A 14,894-nucleotide genomic window follows, 5' to 3' on the forward strand; every position below is an offset into this window, starting at 1 on the left:
GTTGCCGTGAGCTGTGGTGTAGGTTGCAGACGCGGCTCGGATCCCGCGTTGCTGTGGCTCTGGCATAGGCCATGCTACAGCTCCAATTCAACCCCTAGCCTGGGAACCTCCATATGCCGCGGAGCGGCCCAAGAAATAGCAACAACAACAACAAAAAAGACAAAGACAAAAAAAAAAAAAAAGAGAAGGGAGGTTGGTGCAAATGGCTATAAGAAGCCCAAAAGCCAGAATACTCATTTAACAGAATGTTGCAACAGACACTGTGGGTCATCAGTAGCCTGTGGCTCAGTGGTGCCTATGGACCATGATCCAAGAGGTACACATCTTTGAGGATCTCTAAATTGCATAAGAGTGTGTAAATACAAAGCTCTTTCAGAAGTTCTGATATACCCAGTTTGGACTTGTTCAGGGGAGCCAACGACTGAATCCATTGCTTGATCTACCTTGGAAGGCATTCTGTATTGACTATTAAATAGCTCAGAGAATCAATCTCGAGGCCCACCTTTCAGAAAGGGCCCCCAAAGCCACCACACAGAATGGGCCACCACTGGAGCTGCTGCTTCTGCCTCAAGTAAGAAGCTGATGAAGCTACCCTATGTTGCCCCTGTTACTCTTCTAAAATCTCTTGCCAACTAACAAATCAGGATATATAAATGAAGGCCCAGAAAGCTAGCCACCATGTACTAAAACCTTTGCCACAGCTATCACTAAACACGTCAATGAACATGCCTCACTGGCGTTAAAGGCTGTGGTCTGCCTTTAATTGGCAGGACCTTAATCACATTCAGAACCCTCGCTGCATAGAGTTTAGCTTCTTGGCTCTGCAGCATGGGAAGGCTCACTAGGAGGATGTTGGAATGTGTCTGTGAGCCCATGCATGAGATGTACCATCAGGTGTTGCTAAATTCACCCCAGTGCTAGACATTCAACAAAGACGTACATTTTACCCCTCACAATACCAGCTGTGTACATTTGGGCACTATCAGTGCCTTAGTAGCGTCTCTTGTTGAATGGAGTAAAGCTATTTCTCTTAAAGGCCTTGGGGATTATATGAAGTTAAATAGCAATATGCAGAAGAGCAGCAAGATGCTTGTCACATGGCAGGCCTTCAGTAGTTAAGGCACCAGCCAATCAATGAACACCATTCCATACCCTATAGAGGAAACAGAACCCCTGAGAGATGGAGGTTAATTTTACTTCCAAAGAGAGTTAATGGCCTGAATAGATGTGGCCAAAGCCCCATGGAAGTGGGGAGGCATATTTGGCCCTGGAAAAGGAGGTAGGATTTGTGTGTGTGCCATTTCACTTATTTGTTTGTGTTATTTTTATTTTTAATTAGTTTAGTTAAAAAATAATGCATCCATGTAAATAATGAAAAGAAACCTCTCTTTCAGTTTCTTGAATTTCCTTCCTGAAATATTTTGTGAATGTAAACATACATGTAATCTACATTCTTTTCTCCTACAAAAATTGGGTCTTTGTATATGCCTATTTTGTACCTGTTTTTACTTATTTATTTACCCACTGCCTTGGAGATGAATCCATTTCAGTCCATATAGAATCAGTTACCTGTTGATGGCAGCTATTGGTTTGCATTCTTTGGCTTCTACAAAGTTTGCTCTGACATCCATTCTTGCACATGTGACTTTATCTGTAGAATCAATTTTTGGAAGTGGAAAGTCTAGGTTAAAGGTTAAGTACTGTGTTCAATTTTGGTAATGTTACCAAATGGTCCCTACTTGTCTCATGGCATGCGTTTTACCCATCCTGTGCAAGCTACCTTTGTGCATACATCCTGGTCAACAGTATGTCATCAACTCTTTGGATTTTTCCAATGAAAATAGAAAGTGAAGAGGTGATACCAGGGTAGACCAAGAGGAATCCTGACCTACAAAGAGGTGAGGGATTATCTAGAGGATAGGAGGTGAGAGAAGATAGAATTTAAATTTCAAAGGGAAACTTATTACCTTCTGCCACTTGCAATATGGTGGGCAGTGACTTGACCTTGCAGTGTACCTATTACTACATTCAATCCTTATAACCAGACTAATGAGCACTATTATCCTCCATTTGACTCTGACACCCAATCTCTGTCCACGGTGCCTCCTTGTGTCCTTATTTCACAGTTGAGGGAACCAAGGCCCAAAGAGGTTTAAGTGCTATTTTCAAGATCTCAGAGCAAGGACAAGGGTCAGGACAAGAGTTCCATGTTCCAGCTCTGTATACACTGCATTAGGACAGGATTCTGGTCTGTACCATCAAAGACACAAAGGATTCATCCTCCGTGTGAGTTGAATAGATGAGTTGAATTCAATCATTTCCTGTAGTTGAAGAGCTTCCATAAGAGTTGAGTGGACATGATCATAAACACACTGGTGTTTTTCACATTGATGATAAGTTCTTGGTAAAGTTCGTCCTCAGAGATACTCTGATCCTTTCCACAAGAACTACGGTATTTACCCAAGGAGCATTCTTGACAAAAGCCACAGGAGATGAAAGCCATAAGCTTCATGGGATTTTCAGATTTTCTGATAAAGGATTACACAGTGCCTCCTTAATTCTACCTTTAGTCCTCTGAAATTTTAAAATCAGTCTGTAAATCCCTCCATGAAACACTCGTGGAGACCGGGGCTGGCACCTATGTCCTTTTCCTCATTGTTTTCTACTGCTTCAGAGTTCAGGATCCCTGAGCTTAGAGGTTTCAGCTGGGATTTCCTCCTTTCCCACTTGTTTTCAGAAGCCGGGATCTCTTTTGTTTATATCTGCACAGTTTCCACTTGACTCAGAAAATGAGAGACTTTAAACTCCCAATTTTAATGAAGATAAAAAACATTTAGTTAGAGCATAAAGTCCCAGTGAGGAGATGACTCTTACATGGCATAGAAATTAGGTTAGGTTGATCATCTGTACTGGAAAGGTAAGATGATGATTGAGAAGGTGATGAAAAGATGGGAAAAAGAAATCTTTTATCTGAAAAAATTAAGGTAGGTCAGTTATTTATTTTTTTAAATTAAGCAGGTCTACTTTTAAATTGTCCCGATTGGGGGAGTTCCCATTGTGGCTCAGTGGTTAGCAAACCCGTCTAGCATCCATAAGGATGCAGGTTGGATCCCTGGCCTCACTCAGTGGGTTAAGGATCCGGCGTTGCCATGAGCTGTGATGTAGGTCACAGACTCGGATCCCGAGTTGCTGTGACTGTGGCGTAGGCCAGCGGCTATGGTTCCCATTTGACTCCTAGCCTGGGAACCTCTATATGCCATGGATGTGGCCCTAAAAGACAAATAAATAAATAAATTGTCTCAATTGGAAAATATTCTGACGGTGGTCATTCTTTTAGGGCAGAGCATTGGTTTGTGGCCAGCGGCTACAGTTGTGATTAGACCCCTAGCCTGGGAACCTCCATGTGCCGCGGATGTGGCCCTAAAAGACACATACATACATACATACATACATAAATTGTCCCTATTGGAAAATATGCTGACAGTGGTTGTTCTTTTAGGGCAGAGCAATGGTATTCTGAAGAAATAGCCCCTAAATGTATTTGCCTAATGCAAGTCAAGTGTTAAAGAATGGAATTTGAGGAATTCCTGTTGTGGCTCAGTGTGTTAAGAACCTGATTAGCATCCTTGAGGATATGAGTTTGATCTCTGTCCTTGCTCAGTGGCTTAAGGATCCATTGTTGCCACAAGCTGCAATGTAGGTCATAGATGCAACACGGATCTAGCGTTGCTGTGGCATAGACCAGCAGCTGCAGCTCAGATTCAACCCCTAGCCTGGGAACTTACATATATGCCTCAGGTGCAGCCACAAAAAGAGGGGTGGGGGGAGATTGGAATATGAGGGCGGGAGTGACCTTAGATGAGACTCAAGTTTTCCTGCCTTGACTCATTATATGGTTTAATTTCCATTATGTTGTCCACGTTTTATAATCTTTTGGAAGAATGTGATTGTTTAGGAGTGTGTTAGTTTTCCTAAAGTGGACTGGGATTTATTTTTATAGCTATCCTAAACAGACCTGTTTTCAACAAATGAAAGGGATATATAAATGAGAAGACTCATTTGTTAAAGAAATGGTTAAGATAAAGTCAGTTGAGCTATTTTCACACAGGCGCTTAACTGATAGGTAGGATGTGTGATTTTTGTTTTGTTTTAGAAATTGCCATTCTGCTTTTAGTTTTGCAATAAATGAATTGGGGCTATGTATTTATACTGTCAACCGAAGTCAGGAAACAAACTAAGTAGTGTTTTCTTTGCAAATGATCAACTGCTTAAGACTTGTTGCAAATTAATGATATAAATAATCTAACAAGGTCTTTCATTGTACATTTCCCTGAGCAAACAAAATGCAATGTGTTTTTATAACCAGAGAGCTATTTGATTTTTTTTTTTCTTTTCCACATTTGGATATAGATTGATATAGAATTACTTAAAATGCTGCATATAAATTAAACATTATAAGGGAGATATGAAGAGGCTAAGCGGCCCCATTATAATCTTTAGTTCCGCAGTCACTGCCTCAAGGACACTCCGTTTCATATCACATGTCCTTCTTTTGAAAAGTGATCACCAAGGTTCAAGTAACGTTTAAGCATGGCAGGCAACTGCATAATTTATGAACCTTTTGTTGTTTTGTTTTGTGTTATTTAATGAAATAACAGGAAAGCAGGAGGTATTTCATACATTAACCCGCTTTTATTCTTTCCTTCCTATCTTTGCAGATTGGGGCCCTGAAGGACTACTACCACTTCTATCACAGCAGGACGATTAAAAGGTCAGTTCTCTCAAGCAGAGGAACCCACAGTTTCATTTCAATGGAACCAAAGGTAAGAAGAACCAAGAGACAGAGCTTCTGCATTTTTCATGGGTAACCTCACACTGGGAACTGGTGACCAGTGACTGGCGTGAAGGCTTACATTTCAAGAGCTGTCATGCTATCCTTTGGCCCAGTGTCTTTGCTTCCTCTTAAGACAAAAATGGGCAATGGCTTTTTTTTTTTTTTTTAATTGAAATACCATTTTTATTCCACTTTTACAATAGCCAAGGGGTCTCAGAAGTAGGAGTTGTCATGGAGAAATGGACGGGGTGTGGTGGGAGAGAGGGGCAGATAGGGGTGGACTCAGAGCTATTGAAGTGTTAAGGAGACCATACCATCTACCTATTTGCACACAGATCTCAGGTTCTGTTTGAGTTCTTTAGAGGGGTCTCTTCTAGAACCCTTAGTTCAGGCCCTAGGTTACCATGAATCCTTGCAATTTCAGTCAGTCTTACTAGAGCCATGCCATTGGTAGCCTAAGGACTGTGTCTGAGACAGGAGGCATTCTGAGCACAGAAGGCATAGAAGCGGGCTGCTCCTCTTGGGGGCTCCTCAGGGATCTTACACACTGTCTAGACCCCAGTCCTTTTGGGTTGTACGGAAAACATGCACTTGGGAGAAACTAGCAGGAAATATGACATGTCCAAGTGCTCCCAATCCATTTTGGAGAGGCGTAACAGCTTTGAAATGGGAGACAGAAAGCCAGAGGGTTCTGTGCCAGACTCATAACTGGCAATGAAAACTCTGAGGATCGGTTAACTTTCTGTTGTCATTAAATTCAAGGAGGGGATTGACTTTGACAGAGAGATGCTTGGCCTTCCAGATGTGGCAGGTAAAGAGGAAGAGAGGACAGCTGATTCAAACTGTCCCTGTTCCTCTGAGCTCGCTCTTTATTATTTCCTGACAAGGAAGGTTTTTTTTCCCCCTCATTATGATTTGGGTTTATTTTATGAGTTCATTTTCAAATAAATCAGTCAACAAGTCTCTACCATTGAGCATAGCAATCTCACCTAGAGACTCCTAGAAAATTATATTCCTTATTAAAGCAAAAAAGGTCCCTATTTGAATTAATGTGCAAATCAGGTTTGCAACTTAGAGGCCTGCCCTCTGTTACTTCGTGCCACAGTTTGCCTTGTTTAATTTTTTTTCTGGAATATTATCACACGGTGTTCATCATTGTGAAACCTTATCTTAGTGGTTAGAAAAAGCATGTTTGTCACAGGGCCCAACTTTCTGTGGTTTTAGGAACATCCCCTAATACTGAACACTTGGGCAGCCTGTGGATTATGCATATATTTTTCCCTTCATCTCTATTCAGAATTAAGTGGTACTGGAAAAGCAGTCTGTTAGGACATTCTTGAATTAGTGAAGACTTGGAAGTAAAGTCACGTTTTTCATCTGCTAACTTTTTTGACATTTTTCGAACTTTGGTCATTTAAATGATTGTAATTTCAGACCTCTTGTGCATAGTCAATGTGAATTTGAATAATTGGCTTGGGAGATAAGAACAGAACCAGATATGGAGCTATTTCAATCCCTGATGTTATCAGATAGCTCATGCTAGACCCAACCTTGGATGCTGAGAGGCATAGAACCTGGCATGTATGTCCTTCCCCACTCAGACCAGAGGAACAGGGCTGGTTCAGGCCACCCCAGGGCACATGCTCAATTCCTCTTCCTCCTCAGTATAAAGACTACCCCAGCATAGGACATGCTTTGCTCCTCACTCTGATGCTGCCTGCTCCTCATTCTTGCCCAGGTGTTTGCCTACCTTTGCGTGTGGAGTGGCCCCAGACTGGGGATTGCCCACACTTTCTTTCAGATCTTTCTTAAATTTCAATCATTCCTTCTCTTGGGCATTTGTTGAGCATTGAATGTCTGCTCTGGGGACTTGGGGCTCACTGCAATCTCCCACAGTAGCTTCTGGGAAGCCCAAGACCTTACAATGCTTCTGAGGGTTGGGGAAGGAGGAGCAAAAGAGACAGGGGTCCATTATATTCTTCTTTCTCCAGCTCCTTCCTTGAGAAGCTCAAACCCACTTAGGTTAGTTTTCCTTTTCAATCTAAAAAAAAAAAAGTTATTTTCAGAGAAGTGGCAAGAGCTTTACGAAGAATCCCTATATTTACTTCCCAGATTGTTTACATTTTACATTTTATCACACTTGATCATTTTTCTCTCTCTTCTGTTTATACACATACACACAGAGGTATGTATGTAAGTTTTGTTTTGAAATTTTAACTCTAAATACTTCACTGTGTATTTACGAAAACCAAGAACATTCTGTTACATAAGACAGAAGTACAATGGTCGACATTTTGTTAAAAGCTAGATATTAACATTGATCCATTTATTTAATCTACAGATTTTATTGAACTATTGCCAGTTGTCACTTTTCTGGGTCAGGATCACATTAGTTGTCATATTTCCCAGGTCCTCTTTGGTATACTCTGTCATACTTCCATTTTGTCCTTTTCTTTCCTTTTCTTTCTTTCTTCCCTCCCCTCCCCTCCTCTCCCCTCTCCTTTCCTTTCCTTCCCTTTTCTTGTGTGATCTAGAACTTTTTTATGGTGTTCTGGCAAGTTATTTTGTATAATCTTTCTCAAGTTGGGTTGGCTTGTTTCTTCATGATAAGACTCGTGTTTGGCAAGAACACCAGAGAAGTGCTGTGTGTCAGATTGGCAGGGGCCCGTGACCTTGATTTGTTTCATACTGATGGTTTTTTTTTAATTAATTAATTAATTAATTTTTTTGTCTTTTTGCCATTTCTTGGGCCACTCCTTCGGCATATGGAGGTTCCCAGGCTAGGGGTCCAATCGGAGCTGTAGCCGCTGGCCTACGCCAGAGTCACAGCAACGCAGGATCTGAGCCGTGTCTGTGACCCACTGAGCAAGGGCAGGGACCGAACCCGCAACCTCATGGTTCCTAGTCGGATTCGTTAACCACTGTGCCACGATGGGAACTCCATACTGATGGTTTTAACTTTGGTCACCTGGTGAAGGTGGTGTCTGCCAGGTTTCTTTATTTTAAAATATGATCTTCCCCTATCTAATTAATATTGAGCCTATATAAATTTCCACAGTCTTACTTTATACCTTTCACTCCCAGCACTCCTCATGTAGGTGTGAATTGCTTTCTTAAGCAGCTCTTCTTTAATTTGGGGTGCATATATCATTGGTGACATGTGTGGCAGAGTGACGGCAACCTTTGTGATTTGGGGAATGGGACCATGTGAAATGTCTCAATGGAAAACATCGATGATACATGTAGTTTTTTTTAGTTCCCCCCCACACACACCCCCAGAGCGTGTGGAAGTTCCCAGGCCAGGGGTCAAACCTGAGCATAGGAGTGACAGTGTCAAGTCCTTAACTGCTAGGCCACCAGGAAACCCTGAGTATAGTTATTTTTGTTCATCATCTTCTCTAGAAATGGAAACCACACTGGGTAAATTGCAAGGATTACACACATTCAACAGATCCTGGATTTTACTGTAAATTGTATGGCTCCTTTCTTCTGCTTCTGTTTTTACTTAGAGGGTTCTAAAGAAGGAAATGCAAAAGTAGCAACATTGTAAGAACAGCCCTCTTAGTGCTAAGAAAATGCTGTGGTCAGTTAGGGCCCATGAGCCTAGAGAACAGGAATAGCCTGGGTTCCCATATGTTAACAGTATGTTATGTTTAGCTTTTTCAATGACAGGGCTCCGCAGACTTCTAAGATAGCATCACTATGGAATAATAACACAGTTTGGCAGAAAGTGTTGGTACAGTAAGACAGCAGTCGGAAGGGTGAGTCTTACAATGTTCTTGACTCACCAACTTTGCTCCAAAAGACCTAGGCTAAATTTGAGAAATAGCAGTCTTGAGTTCACATTCTCAGAAGCCTCTCATTGATCTGTTGAGAAATCTTTGCCAGTCCTGTGGCATTTTGGTCAAGGAGGACGTTATCTATAGGAGCTGTTTGGAATAAACATTCTTTATAGCTCTTTAGCTGCCCAGGCAGACATGGGCGGGGGTGGAGGAGATACTTTTCTTTGATTCTTCTCCTCCTTACACAGAACAGAAATATCAGAGTGTTAAATTTCTCTTTAGAGTAGGCTTAAAAAAAACAAACCCATAAACCATCATTGAGTTAGGCCCCATGTCCTGTCCATGTGTAGTTAGTATATCAGCACAACTTCTTCCTCTGCACACTAGATTTAGCCTTTCAATCTCTTATCTTTTCCAGTTCTTTTTCAGTCTTCAAATATATTTAAAGATGTGTTTTAATCCAAATCTGGGATAAAATCGCCTTCTGCTCTGGGCTCAGGGAGGAGCAACTCTCCTGTCTTGTTTTCCCCTAAAGTTCATCTGTTAACCTACCTCGTCACATGGGTGTATATGGATATGCATCCCACGTGTGGAAAAATTACTGATATAGTATGATTTATTGCAGAATTGTCAGGTTCCTCTGCTTAGTGTGATCCTCTCTCGGTCCTTGCCTACACATAACAAGGATTTGGAGGTGCAGGCTGGGAAGTGCTGTGGCGGTGCCGGGATAGAGCCCCCATGGTCTTTCCTCTCAGGGATGGAGGCAGGTGATCTCCCCAGGCAGGAGTGATCAGCTCAGGACTGGAGCAGTTCTGGGTCAAAGGGAGTTTCCTCTTGAACCGACACAAGAGTGCAACAGCTCTGACTGGGCTCCTTTAATGAGCCGTTCAGTTCTGTCATCCTGAGCGAGAAACGCTCCTGCTGATTGCCTCAAAGGTTGCAATCTTGATCTCTTGATTGGAATCAAGAGTTAGGTAGCAGTGTACAGCAAGTTTTATTTAGGACCTCAGAGAGAGCAGGCCTCCTTGGGGTAGGGACTGGCCCTTGCTGCACCTGGTCAGTCCTTTTATTCCTATATCACAGACCTGTTTGGGGACTCCTATTCTCTTGCCTCAGGCCCACTGATTTCCTGTCCCAACTCCACTGCTTTGTTTTGTTCTCCCTGGGGGGAGCAGTTTGGATTCTAGGCTAGCATGCCTTATTTGCATGGGAAAAAGGTCATAGGGAGGTGAAGAGCATTTCTCTGGTATCTGCGTGTGTCTTCATTGTTTGATGATCTCAGGCATCCCGTTTTTGATAATTGATAAATAGTCTGTTTTGAATCACCCAGATCCAAGACACTATCTTATCCTACCTAACAGAATTATAGGCTGCTTAGAATTAGAAGTCTCGGAAGTTCCTGCTGTGATGCAGTGGGTTAAGAATTTGACTGCAGTCGCTCAGGTTACTGTGGAGGTGCATGTTCAAACCCTGGCCCTGTACAATGGGTTAAAGGATCCTAGCATTGCTGCAGTTGCAACTTGGATTCAGTCCTTGGCCAGGGAACTTATATATGCTGTGGGTGTGGTCATTAAAAAAAAAAAGTAGACATCTCTTTCCTATCTAATGCTAGTACACCCTCCATCATACTCCTAATAGAATTATTCTCAGATCTTTTAAGCATGCCCAATGACAGAGAGTTCAATACTAGACAAGGCAAACATTTCTGTAATTAAAGAGATTTAACATGTTGAGCTAAAATCTGCTTGCTTATAACTTCTACCTATTGAATCTACTTTTATCTTCCAGATAAGGATATTAAAAGATAGCAGCTCTTTAATTATTTGAAGCCCCTTGCTTAGTCTCCTAGAGTAGCCGCTGTACACATGGCCCAGCATTAAGTTCAAGGCTTTAGCTCACAGAGATCTGCCCATTTGTTACATTTACACATAAGCCATTTCCTCTAAAGAGAATTTGAGAGCATTGTACAATTCAGGCATTGTACAATGACAGTCAAAGGAGTATAGGAAAAGGACAGGAAGGGAGAAATGATATGATGAGAGGCAGATATGATTAGATGAACTCAGACCTGTGAAAGATGGAATTCTCTGGTGGCTCAGTGGGTTAAAGATTGGGAGTTGCCACTCCTGTGGCTCAGGTCACTACCGTGGCACATGTCAGTCCCTGGCCCTGGAACATCTGCCTGCCTCAGGTGCAGCTGACACCCCCCCAAAAAATCCCCAAACCCAAACAAACCAACCAACCAAAAACTGGAAAGTGAGTTCAAGTTCCTTACTAATCCTGGTAACTGTCATGTCATGTTCAGGATTTGATTTTTCAGATGATTGGTGGTTTTCTTTTTGCCTCAGGATGGAGAGGTGTAAGGAAGGGTACAGGAGTACTTCCCTGTTCATAGTGGTTCCTGAAAAGCTGTACGAATCTTCGTCTTATCAGTCAAACCCCTCTCTCCATGGATTCACTTTATACACTTTCTCTGTACTGCTGATTGGTATATAAGTGATCCATGGAGTTAGCTAGCACATTAGTTAACTCCTTTTCTTAACTCTAAGGCATACTATTTGAAAGTTGTTTGCATATACCTGATCTGCCTCTGGAGGGAAAGAAATCTTATTTAGTTAGAAATTGATGCTCAGAAGTGTCTTGAGGTCCGTCTTGCCTGGCTGCCTTGCATGAACCATAGCCGTGCGTTTTCACTGATAAGATTCCTTGTGTTCTAATGCAACTTCAAAATTCTTTCCACCCCGAGTACAACTGCTCCACTTCCTCTCACCCCACCCGCCCTCATTCCAGCTGGTGCTCCTGTGGACTGTTTTCTCTGGCAGGTTAATTTTCCTTTTCTTTTTTCTTTTCTTTTGGTCTTTTTAGGACCACACCTGAGGCATATGGAAGTTCCCAGGCAAGGGGCTGAATCAGAGCTGCAGCTGTTGGCCTACACCGCAGCCACAGCAACACATTATCTGAGCCATGTTTGTGACCTACACTGCAGCTCACGGAAATGCCAGGTCCTGAACCCACTGAATGAGGCCCACGTTCTCATGAATCCTAGTCGGGGGTTTGTTACTGCTGAGCCACAATGGGAACTCCATCTGGCAAGTTAATATTCTGCTCTTTAGTTTTGAAATGTGATGGTAACTTCATGGTTTGGCTTTTCTGTGAAGTGCATTTTTTATAATATAACATTCCTGGGCTTGTGCTCAGTGGCCCCGTGGGGAGGTCCCAGGCATGTCGAGGTAGACTAGGGGGCGTGTTCCCTGGGGCAGGTACTCAAGGCTCTATGTTCTCAGCATGTGTTGTAAGCCGTAACAATCTTTGCTGCCCATGTGCCTCTCAGCATCTCACCGGTGAATGAGAGGAGTTACCACATATCTTGAAAATACACTTAGTGCTTCTGGAAGTAGCATGGACTTAGGTCCAATGATGAGCACTGAGGACTTGGATGTGTGGTGGTCAGGATGCACATGGCAGGGGGGAGGCTCTCTTCCCAGGCTACGTTCTTTATCCACTTTTCACCAGTTATGAAATGCAATCACTATAGCAAATTTAGAGATGCCTTTTGATAGCATATCTGTGTCTTTGAAAACCCCAGTAGAATGCATCTATGCCTGGGAGAAGCATTGCAGCCATAAGTCTGTGACCTGTGGTATATTAATTGTGGCAGGATGGCTAGGAATGTAGGAGAGATGGGGGAGTATGTGGGTGCAGATGGGTGCACCAAGTTAGCCACCCTCCCTTCTTTTCTGTCTTGCTTTCAGGTCTCCCAGATGTCTGATGGTCAGAAACCACAGAGTCAGGTTGTACATTGCTGGGTTATCTGATGGGAGGGTTTGGGTCATGACCCAAATCCCTCATAGACCAGAGTGGAGAGGTTGCCAAATCTTTATTAGAGTACACTTGGCAACACTTCCTTTTGAAAGGTTATAAACTCTCACACCCAGAGTGGAGTGTAGAGAACAAGAATGAGTAAGATGGGCCAGAGAGAAAATAACTGGGCCTAGGACAGAGTGGAGAGCCCTTGCTGTGTGTCAGGGAGCAGCCGTTACCTGCTACACGCTGCGTTGCGTTGTCAAGCTGGCCTGGGGAGGACAGTTCAGGAGAACCAGCCAAGTCCGGATTTGTACAAAATGTTTGCTGGTTTTATTTTATTTATTTATTGTTTTTAAATTAAATTTTTTTTTTTTTTTTTTTTTTTTTTGCTTTTTAGGGGCACACCCTGGGCACGTGGAGGTTCCCAGGCTAGGGGTTGAATCAGAGCTACAGCTGCTGACCTACACCACAGCCACAGCCACGCCAGTTCTGAGCTGCATCTGCAGCCTATACCACAGCTCAGGGCAACACGGGATCCTTAACCCACTGAGCAAGGCCAGGGATCGAACCGCTGCTTCACAATGGGAACTCCCATTTCCTGATTTTTTTAAAATGTTGGCCAGTAATTAGAGAGTTTAAACATATTGGTGTAGGCCAAAGAAAATGTGTAAGAGGGGCATCCCAGTTTGTGATCCCTGAGATAGGCTGTGTAGGGAGGAAGAGGGGGAAGGCATAAAAGGCGGGTGTCAGCACCTTCATAACTTGGCCTTGATCTTATCCTCACCTGAACACCGGTTTCAGTGTGTCGGTCACGCTCTGCTGAGTGGCTCAAGTATGATTGTTCTCTGGGGCTTAGTCTCCACACTGAAATCTTTTAGGCATAAATATTAGGCTCAAGTTCTGAAGCAGAGGCTACTGCTGGCGAAGACAGGTTACCCTACCTTCTCTACTCCTCCTCCTCTACTTCAAACTCCTCTTGTGTTTTGCCCAGTTTTCCATTGACACCAAGTACTACATTGAAACCATCTCACCAGGAAATAAGCTTGGAAACAGGATAAGTCAAAGAAAAGGACAAAGAACAAATAAAGTGACCATGTAAAATTAGGAAGAGGGGTTAGATAGGGTGGTGGGGAGGGTTGGATTATAGATGGATTGTGTATAAATCACTTGAGCCACTTGGAGGAAAGGTACATATTTAAAATCCTTGGGAGTTCCCGTCGTGGCTCAGCAGAAACGAACCCAAGTAGTAACCATGAGGATGTGGGTGTGATCTCTGGCCTCTCTCAGTGGGTTAAGGAGCTGGCTTTTCCATGAGCTGTGGTGTAGGTTGCAGACGTGGCTTGGATCTGGCATTGCTGTGGCTTTGGTGTAGGCCAGCAGCTGTAGCTTCCAGGATAAAACTCAGTAGGGGCCAGAGCCCCATACATCTTATTAACTGTGCTATTCCCTTGACCTGGAATAATATCTGGCATATAAAGACCATTAATAGAAGAATGAATAAATTATATGTAAAAATTAATTTATACAGGAAAATAAATGATGTGGGAAATAATAAATCTAAGGGTTATAATTTTCTATTAATACCCTTAGAACTCAAATCATTTTATGGTGACATACACAGTACTGTCTCATTTTAGTGCAGACATGGGGACAGCCAGTTGGAGAGACATTGTTTCATAAAATGAAAGAGGCATTGAACTAACTTGGGATATTTGGATTCTGGTCTCAACTTTGCTAGTAGCTCAAGTTGCTATTAGCATGTCACTCCTCACTGGGCTTCTTTCACTTGTAAAATCATGGAGCAAGCAAGCTATTTTCTGATGTTTATTCCGATCCATTAATTACCATCTCGAACCAATATCATTTGTGATTTTACTGTTGGTCCACTTTGCACATCAAATGTGCCCTTTGCATATTCTCTTTCCTAATGTCTTTCCAAACTTCCTCCTTCCATTTTTCTCCCCAATACTTAGGATATTTCTTAGCATATTCAGGTCTCCCCCTTGACCCTGATTTACCTGAAAGTAAATTTTGGGATTCGACTTGAGATTAACCCTGTTAGTGTTGAGACTGATTGAGACTTTACCTACTCAGCAATGTACATGATAAATGAGGAACAAGTAACATTGCTACTTTGTTTTCACAGTACATGTCTCTTGCTGATACGAGAGTATGATAATGTGAACAGTAATCATTATTACTGATGTTCGTGAATTCCAAAAGAAGGCAGTTCTGAATAGCAAAACATACTTAATATTAAGTTCCTCTAAGGAATTACTTGATGTGGCTTTTTTTGAGAAATAGAATACCTTCTAAAATGACAACAACAATAGAGCACATTTTAAAAAGCTTGCCATAGACTTTAGAAATATATTGGGAGGGTGGTAAGGGATGGTAGGTAGGAAGTGGGAAGAAGAGGCCAAAAATAAAATCAGATTGAATCAAGGTTGGACACAATTAATGAAAATTGTTGG

The 14,894-nt window shown here is 42.4% G+C and overlaps 1 protein-coding gene across 5 annotated transcripts in view; it reads left to right on the forward strand.

Moving 5' to 3' along the window:
- PCSK5 (proprotein convertase subtilisin/kexin type 5) overlaps positions 1-14,894 on the forward strand; it is a 453,468-nt gene that overhangs the window by 39,349 nt on the left and 399,225 nt on the right. For 4 of the 5 annotated variants that reach the window (XM_021065005.1, XM_021064998.1, XM_021065022.1 and 1 more), the window contains exon 2: positions 4,719-4,823. In XM_021065005.1, the coding sequence (XP_020920664.1) occupies positions 4,719-4,823 (105 nt within the window). The remainder of the gene's footprint in view (positions 1-4,718; positions 4,824-14,894) is intronic. The other variant, XM_021065011.1, reaches the window with a different exon arrangement.

This window comes from Sus scrofa, chromosome 1 (genome assembly GCF_000003025.6).
Source record: "Sus scrofa isolate TJ Tabasco breed Duroc chromosome 1, Sscrofa11.1, whole genome shotgun sequence".
In the NCBI taxonomy this organism is placed as follows: Eukaryota; Metazoa; Chordata; class Mammalia; order Artiodactyla; family Suidae; genus Sus; species Sus scrofa.